The following is a 27,974-nucleotide window of genomic DNA, read 5'->3' as shown; positions in this document are numbered from 1 at the left end:
AGCAAAAATACTGTTTGTTTGTGAAATGTTTGTTTTGAAATTCTGTAAGCATTGGATGGGAGATATTTTCCATGTGTCATAAGCTATAATGTCATGAAACACTTTGTAACTGTGATAAAACTGAAATCTGCACTTGCAATTTGGGAAATGAAAGAGACCCTTTGCTTCAAGTATATTGATTGAAACAAAGCTAGAGCTAAAAAGTACTGGATTTTTATACTGTGTTTCAAGGTCGTGATTTTTTTGTTTGTTATCTTCAGTATTTTGTGATCATGTCCATGCATTTCTGAATAAAATGTGGTGAATTGAATGTCAAGCATAATGGCTATTAGGAGTAAATCACTGATCCTGAAAAAATGCTGTCCTCATAGCTCATCCTTCTTGCAGTCTCCAGTGGGAATCAGTTTAACTGTGTCTGAAGGTCTAACCATCATCCATGCATACTTGCACAGTCGCTCCTTGTTGCAGTCCTTTTGCCAGTAGATGACATTCCTGCGATTCAGATTGGCACCAGCACAGGCGTCATACCACCAGCCACCTCCTGCCACCCCCTGGAACTCAAGCTTGGCGCAATTCTGGAAGTAGTTGTCATTGTCTCTATCTTTAGTGGTGAATTTTTGGTTGTCATGTAGGTAGTTCTCTGTGTCCAGGGTCAAGGCATCCACGGCGGTGCCCTGGAATAATCCCAGCCTCAGCCTGTATGCTGATGCTTCATCCTCCACCAGAAAAGGGTCATACTCCCCCATCTTGGTGATGGCGTCTCTGTCTACTAGTTTTACTCCCAGTTTGTAGCGGCCAGGCCCACGGGTGAGCTGATGAAGGTATTCGTTCCCAAGCCAGTGATCACCAGTGACACCCCCAAAGCCATGCTTGTACTCAGCCCAGGTACGGTCAAAATTCACACTGCTGTTGACGGTGATATGCTGCACAATGGTCCATCCACCCTCCTGCATGGCACAGTAGGCCACAATAGGGGAGTCACCTGGTTGAATCAGGTACACACCGTCTCTGGCCTGGCCTGAAGAGGTCATCAGCATTTCATGACAGTCTCTGGGAAGCACTGTTGGGCAAATTAACATATCAGTCATAACTGTGAATTAGTGAAAGGTAATTACACTCATTTATTCAACCTGTCAATCCTGATAAAACAACACAAAAAAATCCTATCCATTTGATGACACTACAGTGAGGTTTCACACCTCTAAGCAGATACTTTGATAATACAAACTAAAATGGAAAACACAAATAAGTACAATGAGACCATTTTACCTGTTTTTTGTTGTTGTTGAAATAATGACATACAGTATGTTAAAAGGCCACTGATTTTACATGTCAAAGTCAAAGTGTACTTATCATGAGTAGTAAAGCTCTTGTATGTAAACATTTGTATAATGTCTTATGTGGCTCCGGAGTATCATTGTTAAGTCTGGAAAAATAACCCAGATGATGTCATACTGATGTCATCAGGGTTATTTACACACAAATTTATAGCAGAAAGTCGGCTTAACCAACGAGCGATGTGGAGTTAAAGGTCCAGTGTGTAGAATTTAGTGGCATCTAGCGGTGAGCTTGCAGATTGCAACCAACTGAATATCCCTCGCCTCATCCTCCCCTTCGAAGCGTGTAGGAGAACTTACGGTGGCCGCAAAAAACGCAAAAGGTCCTCTCTAGAGCCAGTGTTTGGTTTGTCTGTTATGGACTACTGTAGAAACATGGCAGTGCAACATGGCAGCCTCCATGGAAGAGGACACGTTCCCTATGTAGATATAAAGGGCTCATTTAAGGTAACAAAAACACAATGATTTTTATTTTCAGGTGATCATTCACTAATTAAAACACACTTATGAATATTATATTCCATTTCTGCCAAGTCCGTTCCGCTAGATGCCACTAAATTCTACACATTGGACCTTTAAAAGGTGTGGGTATTTACAAAGGGAGGTAGGGTCTAATACATGGGCGCTTTCTTGTTGCATCATGGGAAGTGTTAGTTCTAAAAGTCAGGATATTTCAGCCTCTACTGAATGGATTGTGACCTTTCTTTTTTCTTTTTCCTGACACCAGTCTCTCAACTGTCCCCTTACTTTATGGAAGTGCTAAATCACTGAACTTTTACCAAATAAATTTCTTTACATAATCATGTTTACAGCTAGAACATAAAATATTCAGTCCATTAACTTTACATTTTAATTAAGTCATTTTAAAGTAACAAGAAATTTTGTCTATTCAAATTAAATTATGGAGTGATTATAAACCACCATTAATATAATGATGGTGCAGAGTTGCAGACAAAAGTCAAACCTGTCATGTTTTTGCTCGTCAGGAATTACTCATTACAGTACATTGATGGGAGCAGCATGCCAACACAGTTTCTCAATAGCTCCCAGGTAAACATGGTAAAACCTTGAGCAATTGCCAGACTTTTACAACTATTTTTCTGACAAATTATCTTACAAAGAATAACTTACCAGGACATAACACTTATCATTAATGAGTCACTAAGCAATTTAGGTGTAGACTGGAATTTGACCCACACCCACAGGAGAATCCACACAGATCTCGCAGAGATAGAGTAACACAGCACTTAAAAGCAATCACAGGGCTGTCACACACAAATACACACAGGTACACTTTATCATCATCAGCCAAAGTTTGAAAAATTCTCCACAAGAAGCATTTAGCTTCACCAACAAATACAAACATAACATATAATTGTGAAAAGTGAAAGACTCGCATAGATATACCTCTCATTCCACGATTCAGGACCAGATTGTGCTCATGTTGGGGAAGGAGATTCAGGTTCTCTGCTTGGAGATGCTCCATGTCAACTCCAGCCAGACTAAGCAGCAGCAGGAGCCCTGCTAGCAGCCCGCATTTCAAACACTTCATCCTTAACCTTCCCCTGCTGACAAATCAAAAGTGTTTGGCAAATAACACAACAATCCTTTTTTAAATTCAGAAAACTTAATGAGAAAAACACACAACAAAACTGTTAAGCAAGAGAAAAAATAAATGAAGGTGTCTTGAAAAATAAAATGAATGACCTTACCTTCAGTGGAGTCACCTGTATGAGGCGACAGAGAGTAAAAATATGTTGTTTTCTGTACTCAAATCTTCTCTCACGCTCCTACTGTATTACTCCACGCTGACTGAATGACAAGCACTTGAATGCAAACAAGGCTGTCGACTGCTGAGTTCATAGTCAGAGTTCACCGAATTGCAGGTCCATTCACACAGCGTCTCCTGCCCAATCACAGCTGGACTTCAGCCTCAGGTTCACATCACAATGTGAGACACCAACCCTCCATTTATCTGTGTCAAGTGAGATAAACCCACGTGTAAATAGGGAGATATGAGCCATGCAAACCCATATCTCTCCATAACTTCAATCACTTCAAGTGAATGAGGCTGAAGTCCAGCTGAGATTCAATCATAGTGGTTCAACTTAAATCTGCTGCTGGTGATCTGACAGCTCAACGCAGCTGTAATTCTACTTGAGGTAAAGTACAGTGTTGAGTTAAAGTACAATAATTCCACTGAAGATGTGCATTTGAAGTTTGCATGAATTCAAAGAAACATATCAGTGCTGTCTCCTCACACAGAGGAAGGGGATTACACCCTTTGTGTTGGTTGCAAACAAACAAACAAAGAAAAAAAAAGATCACAATACCAACCAAAAACTCAATTTAAAATACAAACTGTATTCATCACCAATGGCATGATTGAAAAGAGTAGACACATAAAACAAAATTGTTGCATTATTTCTTACATCCATAAGAGTTTCTGTGACATGATTGAAACTATACAATAATACACTTCTTTGAGCTGGTGACTAGAAAATCCTACTGGTCAATGAAGAGAATCACATCTAATTTATATTGCACATAGTCAGTACTTCAACTGTTTCAATTGCTCTGCCAACCAATAAATACATCAAGCTTCACTGACATTTCACTGCTACAGTACATGATAAAGGCACTTCTCTGTGGAAACAACTGCAGCTCCTACATAAGGGGGTTGCTAAAGGAGACAGATGTTATCTGGCTCGTCATCGCTGTCAGGTGAGTTGAGACAGGAAAGAATCAATGACCTGAGGGAAAAAGATGATTAATTTAAGACAGAGGTTTTTTTGTTTAATAAAATATAAGGCAAACAATGACAGTACAGTAGTAATCTTTCATACATTCAGCACTGACCTTTGCCATGTCTCCAGCAGTTCCAGGAAACAATTTCAATAAAGGCTCCTGATGCCATAACTCCAATAACTGCTGATTAAAGACTTGGAAATTTCTGAAACAATTGAAACAAAGTTAAATAAAAGATTATACCACAATGGTTATATATATCCTAATCTACACATTAATTGTGCAACAATTTGAAAATTGTGGCAAATTCGGGCTAGTATGTGTGTATATGTGCAGGGTTCACTGTGATTACTGATTTATTTAATAAATTGAGTGATTTAACACAAGATTATATCCTTTAACAAGATATTTTGTTTGTTGTATCCTAAGTTGTTTGCTGCTTTGTTAACAGAACTTTTCTTGGATATACAGTAAACAGCATTTATCTGTTAAAAGCATCTTACAGCTTATAAAACAGCATCACTTACCTATCCAGTGGAAGTTTTGTTGATCCGTTACAGCCACTTGCTATGAGTTCCTCCCACCAGTTTTTCAAAACCGAATTTATCCACTTTAAACCAACAATGTGATAGCTGTGAGAATAAAAGACAACCTTAAATTATTTGCATTTCTTTAGGTATCCTACTACAAACTGCCTTTTCTTCTATGTGCATATTAATTTTAATTCTGTAATAATTCAGTTGCATGCACTACCAAAACAGGAATACTCACTCTTCATATGGATTGCTGAGGACTTTCCTCACTAAAGGAATGAGGTCAACACAACAGCCAATGGTAATCCTGGAAGAATCCTCATCAATGCTGCATGAAAAAAAATGAAAATTAGATTAAATTAACATTTACTCAGCTTGTAGTCAGTGTTACTCAGGCTGCTGCAAAATGCAATGCTTACCTTTTACTTATCAGGGGGAGAAAATCAACAAACACACCAGTGTCTTGGATTCTGTGTAAAGACAGTGATGTAATGACATTATTATGTATGAGTGAACATACAGTACTGCCTGTCGCATGCAATGACTCTATATAAATATGGAGGTTTGAGAGCACTCAAATAACTAATTAAAAACAAACTTATCAGAAAAATTAGTACTTCATCAGCGTGATAAGAACTACCTAAAATGACAGAAACTATCTTTGGGAAAAATTTATTTGATGTGTTCTTTGATTTCTTAGTTTGGCTCATGTCCAATCTGTTAACATGGAGGGGATAGGACTTATGATCTATACTGTAGCCAGTCACCAGTGGGCGATCCTCGATGTTTTGGCTTCACTTTTGAGAAGGATCTATTTGCTGTCTGTCAGACTTACGTGACACACCCTCTTTACTACACATCACACCCCCCTGATGTTGTTATCGTAATGCTACAAGAACGCACCCCCGACCCACCATGCTGAAACCTAACCAAGTGGGTGTGTCATGTAGTAAAGTGGGTGTGTCCTGTAGATACTGTGAGTCCACAGACAGACACACTTGTCACTTTTGGGTAGCTGTCATGACTTCCGTCTTTTTCAGTGGTCACATGCACGAAACCGACTACACACCACATACCTCAGGAAGTATGTCAACAGCTCTCCAACATTTCTCTGCCATAATGTTAAGGCCACTTTCAGTCTCAGATGTCTTCCAAAGAGCACATCGGTCATTGTGCTATGATCCCTTGTGAGCTGAAAAACATAGTACAGTTCAGTTAGTTTTATCTGCATATTAGTAACATAGTAAACATGGTCTGCACTATATCATTTCTGACCTCAGTGAGTGTACTGTAGTCAGTTTGTTCAGAACCAGTTCTCCCAGTCCTGTCATTATTATTGACATTTAGTGGGAACTCCCAAAGGTCCATCTCAAATATCTCCTGTTGCATGTCCTGCATACAGTTCATCTCATTCTCTTTGTTTGCCGCATCATAATTTCTCCCAGACCCGAGCTGCTTCTTCCGAGTCACCGTCAGATGATGTGTCTTCCTCTTACAGGACACTACCCGCTTCACTCTGCCTGGGTTGTTGCCAGAGCGACTCACTGGAAACCTGGGTAGGATGAATAGTTCAAAAATTGTGTAGAAAGCCAAATCACACATTGCACTTGCTGTCATGTAAACACAAAACATGAATAACATACCTCTTTTTGTTGAACTCCTCATTTTTATCATAATCCCCCTGTAAATGAGGATAGCTCACTCTGTACTGGGCTGCATCGTGCTGGAAGGCATGTTCAAGATTTTGGTATTCCCCGTCTTCACTGTTGGAGTCCATTAAACCTAAAGAAAGAGAAGCCTTTTTAATAAGCAGTAGTGAAGGAAGTATTCAGATCCTTACAGAAGTATTATCAACAAAATGTACTTGAAGGGGTACTCCAGAAATTTAGTATTACACATTCATAACATTTGGGTATTTGTGTGAAAAGAAAGAAAATGGCCCCTGTGAGTTATTATTATTATTATTATATATTAATAATTATTATTAGATTGTTAATACTGATGGATCAATGTGTAAGTAGTATTAATGTTGTCGCTGGTCAAGGTGGCTACTTTTAACTACTTTATTTATAGTTAGGTAGTTTGGTCCAGTGGTTCCCAACCTAGGGATGGAACTGCCTTCAAAAAGGTCACAGGAGGAATCTGGAGGGTTGTGGGATGATTAATGAGTCTAGAAAGAACAAAGTTCTGCTAAAAAGAGTTGTATCTATTTTTTTTTAGACTTTTTTCAAAACTTTTCTTTTTGCAAGATACAGGGTGATTTTACCCATTTGGCCTCAAACTGTTATTTAAATGAAACCCTCTCAGAAGTTTAGAGGAGAAGTCACTCTTTGGTGGAAATGCAAAGAAATCATCTGAAATGTGATTAGCAGCACCAATTGGATCATGTTTTTTGTAAGTGGTAGCAAGCCAAAAAGGTTGGGAAACTATTAGTTCAATTCTTAACAATGCATCTTTTATACGCTTAATGTAGCTACATTTTTATTTAAAATCTTGAACTGAATGGTTTGAGTAGCAATATCTGTCAAATAAATGTAGTGGACATAACATAAAGAAAATAACAAGAGTCAGCCTATATATATTTCCCTCCAAAATGTAGTGAAGTAGAAGTAAGTAGCAGAATACGGAAAAAGTCAAGCAAAGTAGAAGTACCTCACAATTGTACTTTAGTATGTCAATAAATGTACTTGGTTGCTATCAACCTTGTTAATCAATTTTAACAAAATGCTTGACCCAATAAAATGTTTACTAAACATACACAGCCAGTTGCTATTATGCTCAGGTAAACTCAATAAGATAACCACAATGCAATTCTATATCTCTATAGGCCTATATCTAGTTAAAACATTTGTATAGCATTCTGTGATGTCTTTAGGTGTATACAACATGTTTCATCCTCCAGTTTCATGCTCCAGCCTTGTGCTGCGAGCTGAACTCAATAAAACTCAATTTCCCACAATTCACGTGGGCATTGTTGTTGGACCGTACAATGACGTAATCAGGAACTTCTCTCGAGCCAAACCAGCTGAGTTGTGTTGTGAGTGTTTTTTTCAGTTACAAATTTAACATTTAGCAAACGTTTTCAGGTCAGAGCGGGTTTGTGCTTTAAGAGAGTCTTACTCATCATCGCTGAATTGTTAGAGCTGTTCAGAGACAGCACAAACGACTCTGTTGTCCTTAGCCTCAGAACTAACGTAACGTTAACGTTAACGTTAGATGTTGTTAACATATGGCAGCCGATTTAGCCAGCCAGAATTACATGTAATAGGTCAAAAACACCTGGTCAGAACGGTTTAATGTCACAACCCGTGGTCAAAGAAAGTATTAATAAAAGTACGTTAACTTACAACTGCGTTACGACATTCAAAGTGAAATAAATGACGTATCCTAAATAATTTATCTGTTGTACTCACCTTGTTTTCCCTTCCTCAAGTAGAGATAACAGAGTTAGACCTCCCGTTTGATTCGTTTAGCGTTATACATCCATGAAGGCGACTGCCGACTAGCCAACAACCGATGATATCACCCGGCATCAGAGAATAAAGCATCCTATTCATAATGCAGCTGCTGCAGGCTGCGCCCTCTAGCGGCTACGAGATAGCAATGGTGCGAATTTCAAAACCAAACACCCTATTAAAGCAGTCCAGACTAGTGGTTTTCAGTCATGCTCCCAGCCAGTCATCTGATCTAACTGATAAATAACTATTAGTCATCATCAACTGGAAAGACAGTTGTCACAACTGATAAATGGGATCAGCTAGTGTAGTGTTTTGGCTCAAATGAAACTGAAGTTCAAACCTAGCTCATGACCCTGATTGTGTCCTTTATTCTGATCAGAAGTGCATATCAGCTGTCTGCTTCATTGATTTGAAGCAAGCTGTGGCTTGTGGGCTCATCTCTGTTTGTAGGCCTATACCTGTGTTTACTTTGGCAGCAGTGCTTCCCTGAATGCACAATGAAAAACAACATCAGCTGCTTTTATTGACACATCATCTCTTTCCATGCTGTTCTCGCTGACTCTGCTGTTTTGACTCTGCAGTTGCATCATTCAGATTGACTGATGTTCCTCATCAGAGACCAAAACACTGTCTGTCTTCGTGTGTGTGAGCACAATGTAAAGTGGCACTGAGGTAAGGTATGTTATTGGAAGGCTATAGTTATATTATATGATTTAAAAATAGTACACTAATCCATCTTGTTTTTTTTATTGATGGCTAGTGTCATGTGATGTTTTGCGCACAAGCTTTGGAGAACATGTGATTGGAGTAACAAAGCAAATATAATTTTCTCTGTGTGTGTTACTTCCACCAGGCTTGTGTTCCTTCAGTCAAGCATTAAAATGGTGCCTGTTTATGCTGCCTGTGCCTTGTTTAGCCTCGCACCCTTGTTGGTGCTTGGTATTCCCCCCATTTGGACCCAGCCAGAACAGGTGCACCTCTCCTATCCAGGTAAGTGTTTGAACTGTCTCCATCAGCCTCATGTATTTTCATTTAAGGGTACTGTTTTCCCTTTCATAATTCAAACTTGTATCCAGGTCATGTGGATTGTAAATTTATAGATGTTTTGTACAAATTACTCAATATAGTAATATAACGACTTAAAGCACTGTAATTCACAGATGTTTATATTCACTTTCAGTTATCTTGATATAAAAAGTATTAAATATGTAGCTAATTTAATGGTTGAGGGCCCTGACGAAGCAACATTTCCTGCTGAAGTCTCCTGGTGCTCTTAAACACTACCTGTGCGCTCTCCAGAAGTCATTTAGGGTAAAGGCACCAGATAATGTCTAAACTTCCATACATATACAGTAGCTGATGTTACCCTTGGTTCACACAGCTGGTGCAGCATAAGTTTTTGTTCATTCCTTATGAAGGTGAAACATGTGGTAATCATTTAATGAATTGATGTCTCGGTGAAATGAGCACCTGGCCAGTCGTCAGCTTAACTCCGCTTTCTGCTGGTTATATCTCGCCAAAGGCAAGATCAAAGGCATCGCTCTTGTGCAAGGTCAGCGTTTTCATAAGCATCTCTTGGGTTTTATAAATGCGCCGGTAAGTGAATCCAGTAGTTCTGTCAAATCAATCTGCATCACATTTCCAGTAATTGGGTTTTTCTTCGCAGGAGTGCCAGGTTCCATGGAAGTGACCTGGACCACCTTCAACAAGACGGAGAGCAAGGTTGAGTACGGCTTGCTCGGGGGTCGGCTCTTTGAGATGGTGGCCAAAGGTGATGCTACTCTGTTTGTGGACTCTGGGATGGAGAAGAGGAAGATGTACATCCACAGAGTCACTCTTACAGGCCTCAAACCTGCTGCTACTTATGGTGGGTGTGGCTTTAATGTTGCTGACTTCCTTTTTTTTTGGCTTGTCAGAATGTCTCAGCGTATAAACAACATAACAGCAACACAAGCTAATTTAATTTCAGTGTACCACTGCGGCAGTGATGTGGGCTGGAGTGATGTGTTCTCCTTCACTGCCTTGAACGACAGCACTAGTTTCAGTCCCAGGTTTGCTCTGTATGGCGACCTGGGCAATGAGAACCCTCAGTCTCTGGCTCGACTGCAAAAGGAAACACAGCTCGGCATGTATGATGTCATCCTACACATAGGTAAGCTAAAAACTGATAGATATATTACAATATTTCACCGGTGCTGTACTAAGGGGCTTTAAGTTTTATCAACTGGTACTCACGGCATTAGTCATCCACAGGTGTTTGGCGCAGCTTCTAACAGATTGCAGTTAACATAACTCAAATCACGAAAGCTACCTGAGAGCCAACAGAAATGTCTAATGAAGAGGTATTATAGCATGATGGTAATTACTGTAATGTAATTGGCATAATAATACCTATTCGTCATTTGTAATTTTTGTTTTTGAACAATGAGGGTTGGATGTTGGCAGTAGAATGTCTCTCTCGCAAACATAATATAAGCCTGTGTTGTGCCAAAATTTGTTTGCCCAAAAATGTGATTCTCTGTCTCTGTAGCTTTTGGACTCTTTATGTCACAATAGGAAGCAAAAGAACAGTATTATTTTTCTGTTATAAGGAAAACTGAAGAGGCCAAGAGCTTTCTCAGTTTCACATGCAGTAAGTCCAGGAAACTATAAGGTGCTCTTGGAAAAAAAAAAATGATTACAGAAAGAAAATAATCCTCAAGCACTTAATAGTTGGACATAAATGCTGACTGGTTTCCACCTCACAGGGTCTTCATCAGGGCGGAAATAGTGCAATAAAAACCCTCTGAGGTGGTTTTAACCAACATGCCCAACTAAATAAAGGCTCTTAATATAACTCCTCTCCTTGCTCTGCCTGTTGAGTGCCTGAAGAACATTTTCTTTCCTATAAGAGCCTGAAACACTGACTTAAATGCAATGTTACAGCCACTTTACAAGTTTACAGAGAATTAGATATATATACACACACACACACATACACACACATAAAAAAAAATAAAATAAAATATACCTTAAACAGCTAGATCATTTGTTTGAGGCTAATAGCAGTCCACAAAATCTATTAAAGGAATAGTTTGGAAGATACTCTTAATTGCTGTATTGAGAGTTAGATCAGAAGATTGATGTGTCTTATGACTAAATACAGTTAAATGTGAATCTAGAGCGAGCAGATGATTAGTTTAGCCTATCATGAAGACTGGAAGCAGGGAGAAACGGCCAGCCTGACTCTGTCTGAAGGTAAAGCACCTCTAAAGCTCATAAGTTAATTAGTTCCCGCTTGTAACTCTACATAAAACCATAAATTGTCGTTACACTTCCGTCCTTACACTTATGAAAGGATTGACAAACAAGATTGAATGTGTTAATTAGTGAGCTGAGACGTAGGTTTACAGATTTAGAAGGTTTAGTTTAGAGGTAAGAGCTAGGCTGCCTGTTTCTCCTTGCTTCTAGTCTTAATGTTAAGCTAAGCTAATTGCCATCTGGCTCTACCTTTGTATTAAGCCTATGTAAGATGTAAGAGTGTTATTGATTTGATTTAACTCTCTGCAAGAAAGCAAATAAGTATATTTCCCAAAATGTCAAACTATTCCTTTAAGTCTGTCCATGTTTAATGACAAAACAAGGATGAAATTAAGGAAAACTCTAAGGTAAACACAACATCTGGGGGAATCATGTTGCCACAGTTCACCAAAGATATACATTTTTATAGTGCCAACAAGTAAAACTTCTAAAAATACTTAAAAAGCTCAAATATTCTAATCTGTGTGATTTTTTTGTTTTACAGGGGACTTCGCCTATGATATGCATGAGGTACTCTTCTGTCTTTCTAATATCATGAATTCTGATGGAACCTGTGCCCAGCTAAGCTCACTGACAGCAAATTTCTTTCAATACCTTATATTTTTAAAGTCGCTCTGATATTCCACTAATGCCATAATGACAGATGAGATAAGCCATTTTACCTTTCTCCAGTGCCCCTTTTCTCAAGCTACACCACTGTTTATTATCAGTGCGCATAAAGGCCCTCAGCTGTGGTTGAGACACACAGTGTCTGAGTAGCATTACTGTGAAATGCTGTAAGGCTGTGGTGAAAGATGAGAGCTAGGGTCATGTCACCCAAGTATTTCATGAATAAAGTCCCGCCATTCAAAACCTCAAATCTTAAGTCCCAATAGCATATTTGTTCATCTGCAAAGCTCCCAGCTGTCATCTTTGATATTTAGCAGACATAATCTTGTCTTGGATGCTAATATCATTTTTCCTGTAATGAGTTCCTGCATTATTAATGCGTTTTTTCAAAGATGGAGAGAAAGCTAAATGCAATCAGCAGACTACTGCAAAAATTAATAACCATAATTCATCCAAGCTGTCTTTTCAGTTGGAATGTGCAAGTACATCCTGTGGCTTCACTGATATTATAAATAGAAAAACAGAGAAAGAGAATTTGTACTTGTACATCCTGTGGTCCAGGATGTACAAGTACATTCTGCGGCTTCACTGATATTATAAATAGAAAAGCAGAGAAAGGGAATTTTGTCTAAAAGGTTGTTAATGGCTGTGGCAGGTAAAAGTCATCAGTGCAGTATGTCTCTAATAGCTTTCAAGCCAGTATTAGGATATCTAAGAAAAAAGAAAACATTTCTGGTTTCAATGAGGTTTGTTTGGTATGCTGATATGTTCCTGGAGCTGTCTGCAAAATCAACTTACGCAGTAAGTCTAATTTGGCTGAATGTGCTTGAATGGAGAAATATGAAACAGTCTTGTGTAACGGGAAAGTCTTTGGCGTCATGTTTAACGGCTGAATAACACTGTTCCAGGACAATGCCAGGATCGGAGATGAGTTTATGCGGCAGATCCAGTCCATAGCAGCCTACGTGCCCTACATGACCTGTCCAGGCAACCATGAATCTACATAGTAGGTGGAACTCAAGTGAATGTCTCTCCCGCAGAAGTATAATTAATGGGTCTTGGACAAAAACAGCAGTACATGCCGCAAAACTCGCCGATCGCCCCTCTGACAAATTGTATTTAGAATTGGCTACTGTAAATGTGGTATGTGTGTTTTTGCGAGGCCCCAAAAAAACAGTTTTTCCGCTATAGAGAACACTTTGGTCTGCCGAAAACTCTTCACTGTACCATTTGAACAGATGGGAGCTATTTTGGTCTTTAAAGGCTGGAGCAGAGTCAGGAACCGCCAGCATCTAAACAAGGCAATGCTCTCCAAAACAAACATTTATCTGACTGGGAATCATCAGCTCACTATCTGTTTTTCAGTTCCCAGAGACGGCATCTCGTGATGGGAACTCTGCATTTTGACTCATCATCACTGAATGTGCTGGACGTGCCTGGGAACTTTTGTGGGCTGAGAGACAGGGTAGTCACTTCAGCAACATGACTGTATGTTTAAGACAAATTTAGAGTTGAAGTAATTAGTAGATTAGTCACATTGTTGATTGAATGTTATCAATGTGTTTGATAATTGATTAATCGCATTTTAAGCAAAAGTGCCAAACATTTACAGCTTGTCAAATGTGAGGATTAGCTGCTTTTCATTGTCTTAAAATGAATTGAATATCTTTTGGTTTTGGACAGTTGGTTGGACAAAACAAGCAATTTTAAGACACATTCACAAAATCACTTTGGGAATTTGTGGTGGGCATTTTCGCTATTTCCTTACATTTTATAGCCAAATGATTGACTGATTAATTGACAAAATAACTAACAGATTAATCAGTGTTGAAAATAATTGTTTGTTGCAGACTTTAACTAACTGTAGCAGCCTTCAGTGCTACTGTACATGCAGTGAGTTCAGTATTGATATTCTTACATACTCATATTGCTCCTACTAGCTTCATAATTATGTCCCTAAAATGCTGCCTAATTAGCCAATTATTTGAGTGAATGTGAGTCTATTTGCAGCGTTCGCAAAGAATGAATCATGTTGATATTGATCTAAATTCCAGCACGGTCAATGAAGTCTGGCCTATTATCTGTCTATAATACGCCACCTTGTTAGTCAGATATTTTCAGCCCGTTTGGGGAAAAAATGTTCAGTTCAACCGTATTTTGCTCAAGATGATAAAAGATGATGTACAGAGTAGAAAGTGCAAACCATCAGCAGCCTTAATCCTGAGGATCAGCAGCTAATGTGTCCTAATTCTGAGCACATCTGCTGGTGTTAGTTGTGTACGTTTATGCATTTTAACAGATTTCAAGGTGCCTGATGCCACACCATAATATTTACTTGCCCCTGGAGACAGTCCTCGCCTGGCCTTGCCATGTGTAATGTGACTACTGCCTGGTCTTTATTATGGAGCTGCTAACAGTAGTCTCTTTTTCTTGGCGCTGCATCTTGACATAAGAACCTGATATCAAGAACCAGCTCACTGCATTACATAACCAGAAATCCAACTCCTGTCTCCCTCTTCTATACCTCAATGTGTGTTTTGTTCCGCGGTGTTGTTAAGAATCCAAAAACTCCCAGCAGCTGGCCCCTGCTTTTCTTCCTTGCTCTCTTGTTGTGCTCTCTCTCACTATACTTCACTGTTCCTCTCTCTTTCCAACCTCAAAAACCTAATGGCTAAAAGGCAATTGAAACAGGGCAGACCACAAAAGTTTTCAGTCAGCATTCCGGCAAGATGAGAACAGCGGGTCCACAGAAGATGCTAAGGCCTCAATCAAGACCGTCTCTGTTCACCAAGCACAATGCATGGTTCATCAGGCCGTAGGACTGAATGGGAAGTAACTGTCACTGTTTGAAACAATGTCCTGTGATGGGAGTTAGTGGTATGCTGACAACTGGTTCCTTTAACCTCTCCAACTGCCTGGATTAAATAGGAAATTCTGGGACTCCAGAACTCATCAGATGATTAAAAGGAAGATTTGATTAGGAGGGAAAATGTTGTTGGATCAGTTTAAGCGTCAGGTTGTTCACATTGAATTTGACATCCACCAGATTTCTATCTCGATCTTATTTTAACGGAAAAGCAAACACACATGGAAATAAGCGTGCTATGGGTTACAGAGAATGACTCACATGTTATGTCTGACTCCCATTGTGTGGATTAATGACTCAATTATAAGCTTATCACATTTGTACTCATTCAGATTTTCCACCGCTGAGCAACAAAACAAGAGACTCTAAAGCCTGCGGTTCACTTCATGTCCACTTTCCTGCCGGACATACCCAATTATACTGGATTCCTAGTGAGAGTGATTATTATTTTACTTAAAAATGTATTATGTTTGCATGTTATTTATTTCTACATAGATAGTGCCTACCCTGATTCATCTAAATGTTTGCTGGTACTCTTCCTAGCCACAAGATGGGAGTATGAATCCATCCTATGACTATCCTGGTTCAAGGCCATAGTGAAAACTTGTGATTCTGTCGCTGAGAAATTTAGATGATTACAGGAGCGATTCTGACTGTGTAACTCTATTTTAACTGAAATAAGTTGTGGAGTACAGTTTGGATATAATATAAATCAAAATAATTCCAATTGATGCATTGTTGTGAATGACCTGATTTTAAAATATTTTTCCTATAATTATGATTGAAATTATGAGTTTTGGAATTATGGCAACTTTTTGTTGAGGAGTGGAATGATTTGGAGTAGTAATAGTACAAAGAAGGTGTCTAAAACGGACCTAAAGAAGAGCAGAGTTTCAAAGGCAGTGCTGAAAGGTCTCAGCGCACAAACGGACCTCTACTGGATTATCAAACTGGCCTTGGCTTCTTATTCCTGACCTCAGTGTCCACAGAAACTATAGGTCCCATTAGTTGTAGACTTTTTCAGCATTAGTAAAGCTCTCTGTGATCCTCCTTTGTCCTTTGACCTCTGACCCCGCCGTTCTCCAGTTACCCCTAACCCTACATTAACCCAGTCAACGCGGCGATCTGAACTGTCCTACCCTGTCCCGGGCTGCTGTCCAGACTATCGCCTTTTTTTTTCTTCTCTTCCTTACATAAGATAGGAAAACAATCGTTCCCATCACCTTGCTTAGTTAATGGCCCGTTGAGAAGACTGGCTCCGGCTTTCATGCTGAAATTAAAAACCATGAAAAGAGACTGGCGGATTGGCAACAGGGAGAGTTTTCCATGAAAGAGTTTTTCCCTTTTTGCATGGTGCACCAATTGTAATTTTTGGACATTACTGGTTTAATGTGGACAATAGTGCTCTTTTATATGCTGCTCCTGAGGTTTGGCGTAGGTTTGTCTTATTTTAAAGGACATGTCTGGTGCAGTGAAAGGAGTTGAGAAATTAGGAGTGGCAATTGCGGTCGCAGTGATTGACAAGTGCAGTGGTGGATTGATCACTGCAAGCATCCTTCTATATGTGGATCAAGAGGGAACCAAAAAGACCTTACTCTAAAACCGCTATGGAAAAGCCTTAAGATGTGATTCCTCTGATGACGGCTGGATCTAAAATGGTAGTTTTCTTTTTATGTCATGGTTTCAAGAAGGGTGTATTTAGAGGCTTGTTTTCTTGACTGACAAGTGTATCAGTGTATTAAACTCAGCTGTGGTGGCTCCCACTTGCTCATCCCATCTCAGCTCCACCCAGGACTCCCCCACACTGCCCAAATTTTGATTATCTGGCTCCAGTAACTGACCACGAGGGCGGCAAATGCAGTAAACACAGATCCTGAAGTCTAAAACATCCCTTCAAAAACCTATGAGTGAGGTCATAGAGGCCATGTCCATGTTTTTCTCCTTTAATTTGTAGAGCCAGCCACTGATAGTCTGGGTACAGCAGAGTGTGCGCTTTTTTTTTTTAAAAGGCTGATGTTTTGTTTTTTTTTAACTTTTGAAGCAGATGTCAGCACCACAGTTTGATGGTCATCTTTATCCGATGATATACCTCCCTGAGTTTTCTGCCAGGTTGAAATTAAAACTAAAAAGGGACTCACGACAAAAGAATTGCACCAAAATGAGAGTTATTTTAAGAATTGGGTCATTTTCTTTTATAGAAAAGCTGAGAATAATCTTCAGTGTATTGTGAATAGATTGCAATTAAGCTTTTCTTCAGGCTCGCCACAAATTAGAGAGGAGAAGTCGGTAGTGTTAATTGCTGTTTGTTATGTATATTCAAGAAGTGTTGATCGGTCCATCTTCTTACCTTTTTCCTTATCTCTTTTGTTCACAGCAACTTCTCCAACTACAGAAATCGCTTCAGCATGCCAGGCCAGACCGAGAGCCTGTGGTACAGGTAAGAGAGAAGGAAATATGTCGGTCCTATGTAATAACACAATATTTGAGTTGTTGCCATAACTAAGATGGAGTGCAACATACTTAAACAGGTGAAATAACCACAAGCAGTTTTGGTCAGTAAAAGAATGATTCACATCAAAAGTGGCTGCAAGCTGCACACAAAGAGAATCATTTTTTCCAACATGGGCCCCATGTGAAGTACCATGTGAAAGTTTGCCAAACCTCCTACTGTATTTTAGTAACCATTAATGAGCTGTAAGAGGCAGCTCAGGGGAATTGGCAGCGGAGGAGTTTAGAGCTCCCCTCTTAGTTTAGTTTACCTCTCCTATCTCAGGGACTATACAAAGGAACTATACATCTGACTGGGTGACTCATAGCCAACTACAGACCTCTTTCTCTCAGACAGTAAGATAATACCTCGCTAGACCACAGGCCAGCTGCCCACTCCTTAGTCCCTGCACCGAGATTCAGACAGGCCCGCTGGCTGAGAGCCCGTCCGTCATGTGCACAGTTAGGAACAAAAGGAGGCAGAGTGGAACACCAGAGAGGCAAGCTGAAATCCCATGACCACAACTGGAAAGTGTTCAGTTCTTAACATACAGTACACATGTACAGAACACATGCTTTTCCATTAACCGTGTATACATAGTGCAGTAAGGTCTTATGAGTGGACCCGTCACAGAATCTTCTCCATATCTTCTCACATCAAGTCAAAGGTACACATCTACTTCCCATGCTGGCTAAAATGATTGAGAGACACAAGTGTGCGTTGAGTCAGAAAAGTGAATCATCTGGCACCGCATTCAACAGCAACATGCCAGCGACAAAAGGTTGCCTGTTTTGGAGTATTTTTCACACTATCTGGAGGTTATAGTGAGGCCTGTTCCTACTTACCATCCAACTTTCAGCATACTTCCTCTACTTGGCTTCCTCGGCTTTGTGTATCATCATAATGTTGTGTGTCCGCAGTTGGAACCTGGGGTCAGCGCACATCATCTCCCTCTCCACTGAGGTTTATTTCTATCTCGAATTCGGCAAGGATCTTCTCTTCAAGCAGTACGAGTGGTTGAAGAAAGACCTGGAGGTTAATAACCACACCAGTTTGTATCTGTTGATGATGGCTAAGTGTTTTCCATTGCACTCCTCTCTGTCTCCTTATAGCACTCTCTTCCTCCATTTTAAGACATTATATGCCCTATTATCTATCAAAGCAGTTTCATTCTTTCTTTGTCCATCATAAATGTTACTGGTTTCTCGTTCTGTTCCAAAAAATGTCTTCCTATCTCAATCTGGCACAAATTTACATAGTGTGTATCCTTACTCCTTACTTAGGAGGCCAACAAGGCTGAGAACAGAGCAGTGCGTCCATGGATCATCACCATGGGACACAGACCCATGTACTGCTCCGATGATGACCAGGATGACTGTACCAACTTTGACTCATATGTATGTAAACCACAGGCCACTTTTTATAATATACACAGAGCATTGGTGTAAAGATTACTTATGATCTCGGACGAAACTCATACTGGCAAGTAGTTTTATAGATTCCGTAGGTGTAAACGAGCATGTACATAGCACAAGAAGTCAAGAGTCAAGCTTTAAACTTTGGCTGAGTAAAGGAGGATGGTGCTACTCATACTCCTGCTTGATCTCAATTGGGTAAATTTCTTTTATAATAACTAACTAATGGCAGACATGTTGTTAATTGAACTATGTACCTAATATGATTTTATTTGAGAGAATCAATATCATGAGTTACCCACAAAGTACCCCAGGCTTATTTTGCAGTGTTTTCTTGGCTTTGCAAAGAGCAGCACAATTGTATCATTAAAGGCTTGACTCGATTACATAAAAGATATTTGTAGGATATATTTTCTGCTGTGTTGCCTGACACTTAAATTGCCTCTGGTAGCAAACGTGTCACACGTGTTGCAGGCTAGCCAGTCCACATCGAAACCCTAAAGCACATTGAGTACGGTATGCTGTCATAATCACTGTAATTTGGACCTAATAGTTTCCACTTAGACTTACTTCTCTCAGCACTTGGCACCGTTTTGAGTGAGGCTGGCATGGGCGGGATGGGGCTCTATCAGGTGGTGTTTGAGGTATCAGGTAGTGTTTCAGATGTGAATGTCAGTTCATGCTGTCATTGACCCTCTCTGTTATATCTCAGGTGCGGCTGGGACGAAAAGACATCAAACCACCAGCTCCTGGTCTAGAGGATCTATTTTACCGCTATGGTATGGTCTCTATTACACAACCAGCTGTGTGCCGCTAATGGGTGTTTAAGATCACAAATTTGCACGCTCAGACAGCCTAATGTCCTAACAGTTGCAGACAGCACAGCAATCCAAACATCCTTTATTAAAAAAGCAGGCATTTGGTCTGGCTGACATCCTAACAGCCCATTTCCAAATGTTTTTCCTGTATTAGATTTCTCAGACTTTTGTTTGTTGCATTTAATTATTTAACTTGTGGTGGAACTTTGAAAGTTTTGGTTGCTCTGATCTTAAGTTTTTGTTGATTGCTGAGAAATCTCAAAATTAAACGGGCAGAGGATCTAAGAAGCAGTAGATTACACAGCAAAATATGTTTAATTGAGCTGTTTTGAGAGTTATTTTTTCTATATTTGCACACATCGGAGATTGCTGACTGTCATCAAATATCTTTCACAGGCGTAGATCTGGAGTTGTGGGCACATGAGCACACATATGAGAGGCTTTGGCCTGTCTATGGTGACAAGGTCAGTACATTCTTAATCCACAATATTCTTACTTCTTTTTTGGATCAGTGAAAGAGACTTCTTGTGTTTTTCTCTTTAGGTGTACAATGGGAGCAAAGAGCAGCCTTATGTGAACCCCAAAGCTCCAGTGCACATAATCACGGGCTCTGCTGTAAGTACTTTCATGTCATCAATGTTAATGATTATCCACATAAATCAACATATGAATTGACTGCACTATCAACAAAAACAATGTCATGCATCGTACACCGTCCTTTCCGTGCAGCAGCTGGTCTGCCACATGAATTTAGCACCAGCTGTTCCACTGGTTAAGCATTTACTGATGTGGTGGTGTGCAGCGCAGGGCATGCTTCATCATCTGACCACAGAAGGATTAGTCATCGGCATATCAAAATGCAGCCAGATTCGCACCGATGCACAGCCACAGTTGTAAATGTCACAGAGGGCTTTGTGGACAGAGTTCCAGAGAGGCAATAGCAGATTCAGTTTAATCACTGTTGATTCCTTCGCAGGGCTGCAGAGAGAAGACTGACAGGTTCAATCCAAACCCCAAAGACTGGAGTGCTTTCCGCAGCACAGACTATGGCTACACCCGCATGCAAGTGGTCAATGCCACCCATCTTTACTTGGAGCAGGTCTCTGATGACCAGGTGAGCACACATTGAAGAACGTGAGCACAAGCACTGCACACTAAAGGTGAAAGGATGGATTTTAAGGTCAAAGTAACAAACAAAGTCTTTTTTGTGTGTTCCAGTATGGCAAGGTGATTGACAGCATATGGGTGGTGAAGGAAAAGCATGGCTGGTCTGCCTGGGTCTGAAGAAAAAACTATCTGCTAAGGAAATGCACTTTGAATTTTAAACAAGCACATTTTGTGTAGCGTCACACCCAATCATAATGGAAATTTACGTTTTTACTCCTGATCATTCAGCTTTTCAAATTAAGCAGTAGTGAATCTTTTGATTTCAGACATGCTCCACAGTTTTATCCCGTTGAAAGATCCAATTTTTGAGGACCACCTACTGTGAAAATACATAATGTAAATGTAATTTGCAAACAGGGCATTAAAAACTGTTTTATGTTTGAATAAATCCTGATTTTTATATGAATGTATAGTTCTTCCTCCAATAAATTACTGTTGATCACTGTAGTTTAACCCTACTGTCTTTTTTTCCCCAATTCAGGTAGATGTAGGTCCCTTCTGTGCTGCCCAAATAATGTATTGATAATAAACAGACAGCGTGAGTCTGGCAGACACCGAGCCCCAATCCTTTCTCAGTATATTTTTCATTGTTAAAACCTGGAAATACACTTAGACAGATCAGGTCTCTCTTCTATCACTCTATCAAGATGACAGATTCTCCCTTGGCTAATCCTGACAGGAAATTGGAAAGTCATTTCATTTGTCCATCTGTGTTACCGACCAGACCTGACACAATAAGACACATGGAAGTCTCCGCCTACACGAGGGGCTGTTATGTAACTCAGGGATGCTTGTGGCTTGGGCACATGCAGAGTGAGAGAAGACGCTTTCCTCAGAGGAGCGTTGCTTACGCCGTTACTCTCACCACGACTGTGATATTAATTCCTAATAGCAGCATGATTAATATTGGCAACAACCAGCACGGGTCTGCATGCATCTGTGGTTTGGGTTGACAAGCTGTCTGTTATTGCCAAAGTGTAATCATCTCTGCATTATTCTGTTGATACAACATAGTCTAGATATACAAAATCAATGATTCATTAACACTACACACATGAGTTAACATACAGCATGTTATTTGGCAGACATTTATATCCAAATACATGCAATACCATGAGATAAAACACACTGATGGAAAAGCCCCCCTCCCCCCCCCCAAAAAAAGCTCACCAGAAAAACATTAAGAAGACAGAACATTACGGCAGCTTACAATTGGTCAAGAGTGTCAAAACAAGTCAGTCATAAGGAGATGAGGGTTCGTGTAGAAAATACAAAAGTAGCCAGGCGTCAGTAGCACGTCTGTAAATCTAACCACAGGTTTGTTGAACTTCTCTCTGATGTCGGCACCCCACAGCGCAGTGGTGTCTGGCAGAAGAAAGAGACACAAGCATACAGTGATCACACCTCACACTCACATGCCTTCGGTGTGCCTACCCACTGCTAACTGCCACTTACACACAGCTGCGTGATTGCAAAAGTATCTCTGCAAAGAAGGCCCCGCACCGCTGAGTTCCTAACCTTTGACCTGTTCATGCTGTACTCGATATATTGTTGTCCCCCACTGAGTGAGAGACACAAGGTAGAGGCGGCGCTGACTGCAGACTGCATGGACCAGCGGGGGGGCTGGAGAGGATATATAATATGTGACGCCAGACTGTAGACTAGATTGAATCATTGTATTTGTTTACAATTGTTAGGGATTGCATTTATAGTCCAATAAAAGTTGGTTGTTTTCCATTTAGTCATGTTTACAATGTATGTTGCAAAAATGGATAGAAAGGTCTTGCCTGAAATAATGAGCATGTCACGTGGCATACACGTTCCTTGTCATTTACTACATGTGATTACCTAAAATGCAGAAAAAAACATTGATCGCAATCCAGGAAAAAAAGAGCAAAGAGAAAATAACGTGTCACTTCAGATCACATGTCTGTTGCTGAAATATGATATGCTTATTACCGCCTATGATAGAGACACAGCAGGTTTGTGGTACGGTGGTTAAAGGCCCTTTGTTGACAGAAATTGATTCTTGCCAATTTATTTCCCCCCACCAAGGGCTTAGTCAGGTCAGAAGTCAGATTTGTTAGCTTGTCTTAACAACTCCCTTTGAGAATTCTGTCTTCACACTTTCAGGCATTAACCACGCTGATAACAATCCTTTGAAATACCCTGCTTCTCATTCATGGAGTAGATCAGTACAGTGGCTGTAACCTGTGTTGTAAGAGGTCAAGGAGATATAATGCTTTCTGCAGTGCTACATTTGACTGAAATTCACTCTGTTAGTCCTCATCAGGTTTGTTCAACACTGGAATTCATTGCCAGTTAATGACGTACTAAAACAGGCCCTGCTGTCCGATTAGACTACTAATCTTCCTGAGACTTTGACATGACCACATAGCCTTCTCACATCGGTAGCTTCAACATGACCAGCTAATTTGTAATGACAAATCTACAGTAATTTCCCCTTTCTGAAGCCTATGGCTTAGTAAACCCCAACTGTAATGAACTCTCCTAAGACTGTATGCGAGACTGGGAAACAGATGTCTTTCTTTACACAAAACAACCATGAATGCTCTCTATAAGACCTCAGAATTATCTTCAGTTAATCTCTGTGGCTTACCAACATTATTTATCTATTTTCAAGAGTCTCTAGTAGCTCTTTCACTGAACAACAAACTCCCTCAGGAGACAGGAGCGGGCTTCTGTGTGGTATTTCTCTCCACGGGTGATCAAGGGGCGACACATGATCACATGGGTAAACTGTGGAGACTGGGGACATGTGTAATGAATTCAAGGCTCTCAGATGCTGGATCTTGGGGATATTTCATCAATCCAGAAGCTCAGTGTTCTTCCAGAACCAAAGCGCCGCTATTAAGCAGCCTCAGACCACCACCAACACAAACAGTCTGCCCAGGCACATCACTGCACATTCTTGCCATGATTCCACTCTCAACATCAACACCACAATGACTAACAGGGCTTCAGAACACAGCATCAACAGGAAAACAGCATGTGTGCTGTGAACACACTATATTGCCACAGTAAATCTGAGGTAAACACAAAAGCACCACACTGAAACAGGGTTTTGTTTTTTTATATACAAAGCACATGAAATATAAAACACATTTTCTCCATAAGAAAAACGTAAACTGAAAACTAGATCAGACTGCGCGTTTGATGAAAGCAGTATATTATTTCAGCAGATATGGGAGGCAGGCCGCCTGGGTTGAAATAACATTGAAAGTGAAGTCTAGGAATCCTCACTGATAAACCACGACAGGGACTCAAACAGCATGTGTCCTGTCTCCACACAGCTCACAGGGGTGTAAATCACATCAATATAACAAGGAGACACATTCCCACATTCAAAATATTTACAGTTTTGATTGATTACCTTAAAAACATGTACTATAACTTGTTACGTTTAGTAAGACACAATATAGCAAACGCTGTTCAAAGATAAATTTACCATGTGCGAGTGTCAGTACACTAAATGCTACAGTTTTGGCTTCACAGGGAATAATGCAAAGGATCAGTCTGTATATAGTAAGACACAACCTTCACCCCCTAAATATTAAGTACTGTGTATGATTATTTACAGATGGAATTGTTTCCGTGCTGTTCTGACCACAAAACAGGCAAAAACTCAAAAATGGAGCTTGCAAGCATCAGTGGCAGTGCTTCTGCAGTCATCCATCCTGATTAGTAATGCTGGAATTTATCAGGAAGACATTAAGTTAACTACTCTTAAGCCCAGTAAGAAGAACTCTAGTTAGTGCAAGGCCCATTATCATCTTCCTGCAATTTGACAGTGAAAAACTTTGGCCCCTAATTTTTTGTCTCCTCCTATCTTCTCATTTTCAAGTCATCAATCTTCCCTGCTGAGCAGAAGAACCTCAGGATACACGGGTCATGTTGTTCCACACACAGGCAAGGTTGTTCTTGAATGCTACTGAGACTCCTCTCAGTCTGCAGGAAGTGCTGGCTTGTGCCAGGGGAGCAGAGATTCAGCTCATTAACTTAGAGCCTCAACACTTGAGGGGTCTTGAGAGCTGAGTGACAACACGGGTACACTACCAAATTGGCTGCTGTTGTCAGGCAGCACTCAGGAATGTCACTTGGTTCAAGAAGTCCATGGTCCAAGTCAATTTGGTAAGCCTCTCCAACACACAATATGATGTCTGATTCTTGCTAATAACTGATGTTTTCCAAAGGGATCTGTCCTTGTCTGTCTTGTGGGCTTCTTCATCACCTGTCACAACAACAACCTCTTCTGTGATTACACCTAAGCTATTCTTGAATTCTATGTTGCTACTCCATAGTGATCACTGTTGAAGACGTTTATCCTTGTCCCTAAGTTAGCGCACAAGCCATTTAACTACTACACATGCTCTCACGGCTCCGTCATGCCTGCCTGGTTAAAACAAATTGCATGGCAGAGCTGTCTTCCCTCACAGGCTGGCACTGCTGACCAACTGCTTTCACAGAATGCAGCATGCTGTTGAGAACAATGCCAGGCTCATTATGCCTATCCTGTGCCCTAAATGTTGCACATGCCAGGCAGTCTGTCTGTCGCCGTTAACTTTGGTTACTGTTATGTTCTCACACTTGGCTCCAAATATCAGTGAGGCCTTTCTTTATTGGAACTCTTGCAAACAATGTAATGTTTCTGTTGATCCTTGTCCGCTGTCAGCTCTGCATTGCTGTAGAGCCCAGGTTGCATTGAAGTGAATAACCCACCTTTGTGATTTCAGGTACAAAGCCATCACTCTATCAGCATTTGAGATCTGAGCCCTAGCCAAGGAAAGGTCATTGGGTGGCTTTCATGTCCAGTGTTTTACAGGAACGGTAACACAAGAACTCCTTTAAAGCTCTGGTTTTAAAACCATTTAGATAGGAATGAGGGGATTAACTGTTATAATGGATTTTGCACTCAAAATTGAAAAATCTTACCTCCTTAAAATGTCTGAAAAAGAGCCTGAGGACTTTTTGAGTGTTCTCAACCTTCCAGGCACGTGTAGAGGCCGTACTTCACACTCTTCACATTGGGAAACAAATAAGGGGGTTGAAACCGCAAGCCCTCTTGAGCATTTTAAACACATGCCTGCTGCTACTATTTGACATGACATTCAACCAGTAGTAAGCTATCGCTGCTATGCCCAAAGGAAATCATTTAGCTCTGTAAGAATGTTATGACAAGGGCATAACCTGTCTCTAGACATAGGATGATATATCAACACCTTATTTCCCATGGGGAGTTGATCTTGCTTTAGCAGCTCCATTTGGTATCCATGATGCTACTGCTAGAGCGGAAAGCAATGAAGGATCTTTCAGCACTCTGCAATGTCAGGAAAAGCACTCAAAACTGCATTTTTCCTATCCACCTGAGGTAAATCAGGAATAAGAGACTGTATTTTCACCCTAGGTTCATGTTTCGATGGGTCAGACCTCCCCTGGCTTTGAGGGCGACAGTGAACTCTCAGATGGCCTCAAACACTCAGTATAGACCTGTGTGGCCCCTGGTTTTGGCTCACACATTGGTCAAAAAGGAGTCAAGAGCTTAAGTTTGTGTGTTTGGAAGGAGGGATGCTTGTAACTGAGCAAGGGGTAAAATAGAGATGAGGGGCAGCACTGAAAGCTGTCTCTGTCCTCAAAGCCACATTTCAGGCTGTAAAGGTAATCATCTTGGGGAGACGGTATCCAGTGTTGTTTTTGAAAGAGTGATCATACTACACTGTCTCACTGACGGTATGTCGGTTTTCAATGTTTATGGAGAGCTCAGAGATCCAAATGAATGGGCAATGTAGATCTCCAGTGTACCTTGAAAAAAAGTAAAAAGTAAAAAAAGTATTCAGAGAATCTGTCCAGCAGTAGCAGGCGGTTTTGTCATTAGAGGACATTGATGTCCTTGGCCTTGTGACATGCTACAATTGGACTCAGACAGAAAGGTATGTCCCCTGTCTAGACCCATGAGGATACCTTTCGTCTATATGTAGACCATCTGGATGAATATGGCTTGGCTAGACTAGATTTTTGTGACACTTGCCATGGGTGAGTTAAAATGTAACCAAAGAACAAGACATTGCACTGTTCTTTGGCTCAAAAATAATCTACTCTCTTTCAGTTCAGTTTAGAAATATGCACAGTTTGTTAATAAAAAGTTTTTAGCTATGCTAACGGCAAGGCTCCAGGAATGGCAATGTCAGTCAGTTCACGACTTTAGACCAGATTGTAATATCTCAACAAATATTTGATGGATTTCCATGGAATTTTGTACAGACATTTATGGTCCCTGGAGGATCAATCCTAATGATTATCCTAATGTTATCCTCTGACTTTTTCACTAGTGTCACCAGTAAGTCAAAGTTTTCACTTATACTGTGACATAGCTCAACATTTAAAGGATGAATTGGTACAAAATTATATACAGACATTCATGGTTCCGAGGCAATGTATTCTACCGACTTTGGTGTCGGCCTGACTTTTCCTCTAGCACTATTATAAGGTCAATATTTTCATTCCTCTAGAACCCATTTATGACCAAATAAGCGAATAATTTTCCCATCATTCTCAGCTATATTTATTGTTTTGTGCTAAATAGCAAATGTTAGTATGTTAACACACAAAACTAAGATGGTGAACTATATCTGCCAAACATCGGCATATTGTTATTGTGAGCATGTTAGCATTTAGCTCAACACCTCTATGTCTATGTACAGACTTACAGAACCTCTAGCATGGGATTAGACTCTTAAGTCTTGTCGAATCAGAAATGATACAAAGATTTGAATATCTGAGTAAATACACAAAAACAAATGTAAGCCACACTCTGACAGCATATTATATTCTTCTTAGGTGATAACAGAAGCAGGTGGTTGTAGTTTTTGTACCCTTTCATCGCAAGCAGCCAAGGACGCTAACAAAAACATGACTTGGAGTGTTTGTTCTACCTTACAATAAGTATGTTTGACCACCCATTAAATGGACCAAGGCATGAATTTGGGCAGAGAGAAGCAAACCATCCCGTGGCTGGGAATTGGTTTTGTGTGGCCACTGGCCGCCGGAGCAGCTTGTTTAAACAGACCCAGACTGAAAGACTTAATGACCATGCTGACAGCAGTCATACAAGATGCCTATTGAGGCTGGTGTGCTGTGGCTGAGAGGGAGAGAGTCCTACAGCTGCAGAGAAAAAAGGAGGGATGTTGTGGTCACCGTCTCTTTATGTAAGCTCCACA

At 40.4% G+C, this 27,974-nt stretch overlaps 3 protein-coding genes across 5 annotated transcripts; 1 reads left to right on the top strand and 2 right to left on the bottom strand.

Annotated features, from left to right (window-relative positions):
* Nucleotides 1–365: 365 nt before the first annotated feature.
* Nucleotides 366–3,590, bottom strand: zgc:194887 (uncharacterized protein LOC571819 homolog). 2 transcript variants are annotated; one of them, XM_042388045.1, is made up of 3 exons: nt 3,050–3,590; nt 2,745–2,905; nt 366–1,060 (listed from the first exon to the last, which is right to left on the bottom strand). In XM_042388045.1, the coding sequence occupies exons 2-3, from the start codon at nt 2,887–2,889 to the stop codon at nt 366–368; spliced, it is 840 nt and encodes a 279-aa protein (XP_042243979.1). In that variant the 5' UTR covers nt 2,890–2,905; nt 3,050–3,590. The 2 variants fall into 2 exon arrangements, with proteins under 2 accessions (XP_042243979.1, XP_042243980.1); XM_042388046.1 differs by having other exon boundaries at nt 2,745–2,902.
* Nucleotides 3,591–3,681: 91 nt separating this feature from the next.
* LOC121880650 (KATNB1-like protein 1) lies at nt 3,682–8,205 on the bottom strand. Its single transcript, XM_042388044.1, has 9 exons — nt 8,032–8,205; nt 6,262–6,400; nt 5,894–6,170; nt 5,695–5,810; nt 5,038–5,088; nt 4,857–4,946; nt 4,613–4,717; nt 4,197–4,290; nt 3,682–4,090 (listed from the first exon to the last, which is right to left on the bottom strand). Exons 2-9 carry the CDS (start codon nt 6,393–6,395, stop codon nt 4,058–4,060), a joined length of 900 nt encoding a protein of 299 aa, XP_042243978.1. The 5' UTR covers nt 6,396–6,400; nt 8,032–8,205; the 3' UTR covers nt 3,682–4,057.
* acp7 (acid phosphatase 7, tartrate resistant (putative)) lies at nt 7,577–21,186 on the top strand. 2 transcript variants are annotated; one of them, XM_042388042.1, is made up of 15 exons: nt 7,577–7,655; nt 8,658–8,748; nt 8,930–9,066; nt 9,743–9,943; nt 10,046–10,228; nt 11,861–11,886; nt 12,894–12,991; nt 17,226–17,288; nt 18,260–18,374; nt 18,623–18,736; nt 19,467–19,533; nt 19,969–20,036; nt 20,116–20,187; nt 20,549–20,686; nt 20,791–21,186. In XM_042388042.1, the coding sequence occupies exons 3-15, from the start codon at nt 8,958–8,960 to the stop codon at nt 20,854–20,856; spliced, it is 1,320 nt and encodes a 439-aa protein (XP_042243976.1). In that variant the 5' UTR covers nt 7,577–7,655; nt 8,658–8,748; nt 8,930–8,957; the 3' UTR covers nt 20,857–21,186. The 2 variants fall into 2 exon arrangements, with proteins under 2 accessions (XP_042243976.1, XP_042243977.1); XM_042388043.1 differs by having other exon boundaries at nt 8,658–8,753.
* Nucleotides 21,187–27,974: the final 6,788 nt, after the last annotated feature.

This window comes from Thunnus maccoyii, chromosome 16 (assembly GCF_910596095.1).
Source record: "Thunnus maccoyii chromosome 16, fThuMac1.1, whole genome shotgun sequence".
Taxonomy (NCBI): Eukaryota; Metazoa; Chordata; class Actinopteri; order Scombriformes; family Scombridae; genus Thunnus; species Thunnus maccoyii.
This window is presented reverse-complemented; position numbering and strand designations above follow the sequence as displayed.

Excerpts from the sequence above, each read along its gene's own strand:
- zgc:194887 (XM_042388045.1), bottom strand. The coding sequence starts at position 2,889 with ATGAAGTGTTTGAAATGCGGGCTGCTAGCAGGGCTCCTGCTGCTGCTT. Across the intron at positions 1,061-2,744 it reads CCTGAATCGTGGAATGAGAG|TGCTTCCCAGAGACTGTCAT; the intron begins GTATATCTATGC and ends TTTGCCCAACAG.
- LOC121880650 (XM_042388044.1), bottom strand. The coding sequence starts at position 6,395 with ATGGACTCCAACAGTGAAGACGGGGAATACCAAAATCTTGAACATGCC. Across the intron at positions 4,718-4,856 it reads CTCAGCAATCCATATGAAGA|CTATCACATTGTTGGTTTAA; the intron begins GTGAGTATTCCT and ends TTATTCTCACAG. Across the intron at positions 4,291-4,612 it reads ACAAAACTTCCACTGGATAG|AAATTTCCAAGTCTTTAATC; the intron begins GTAAGTGATGCT and ends CAATTGTTTCAG.
- acp7 (XM_042388042.1), top strand. The coding sequence starts at position 8,958 with ATGGTGCCTGTTTATGCTGCCTGTGCCTTGTTTAGCCTCGCACCCTTG. Across the intron at positions 9,067-9,742 it reads GGTGCACCTCTCCTATCCAG|GAGTGCCAGGTTCCATGGAA; the intron begins GTAAGTGTTTGA and ends TTTTCTTCGCAG. Across the intron at positions 20,037-20,115 it reads GGCCTGTCTATGGTGACAAG|GTGTACAATGGGAGCAAAGA; the intron begins GTCAGTACATTC and ends TTTTCTCTTTAG.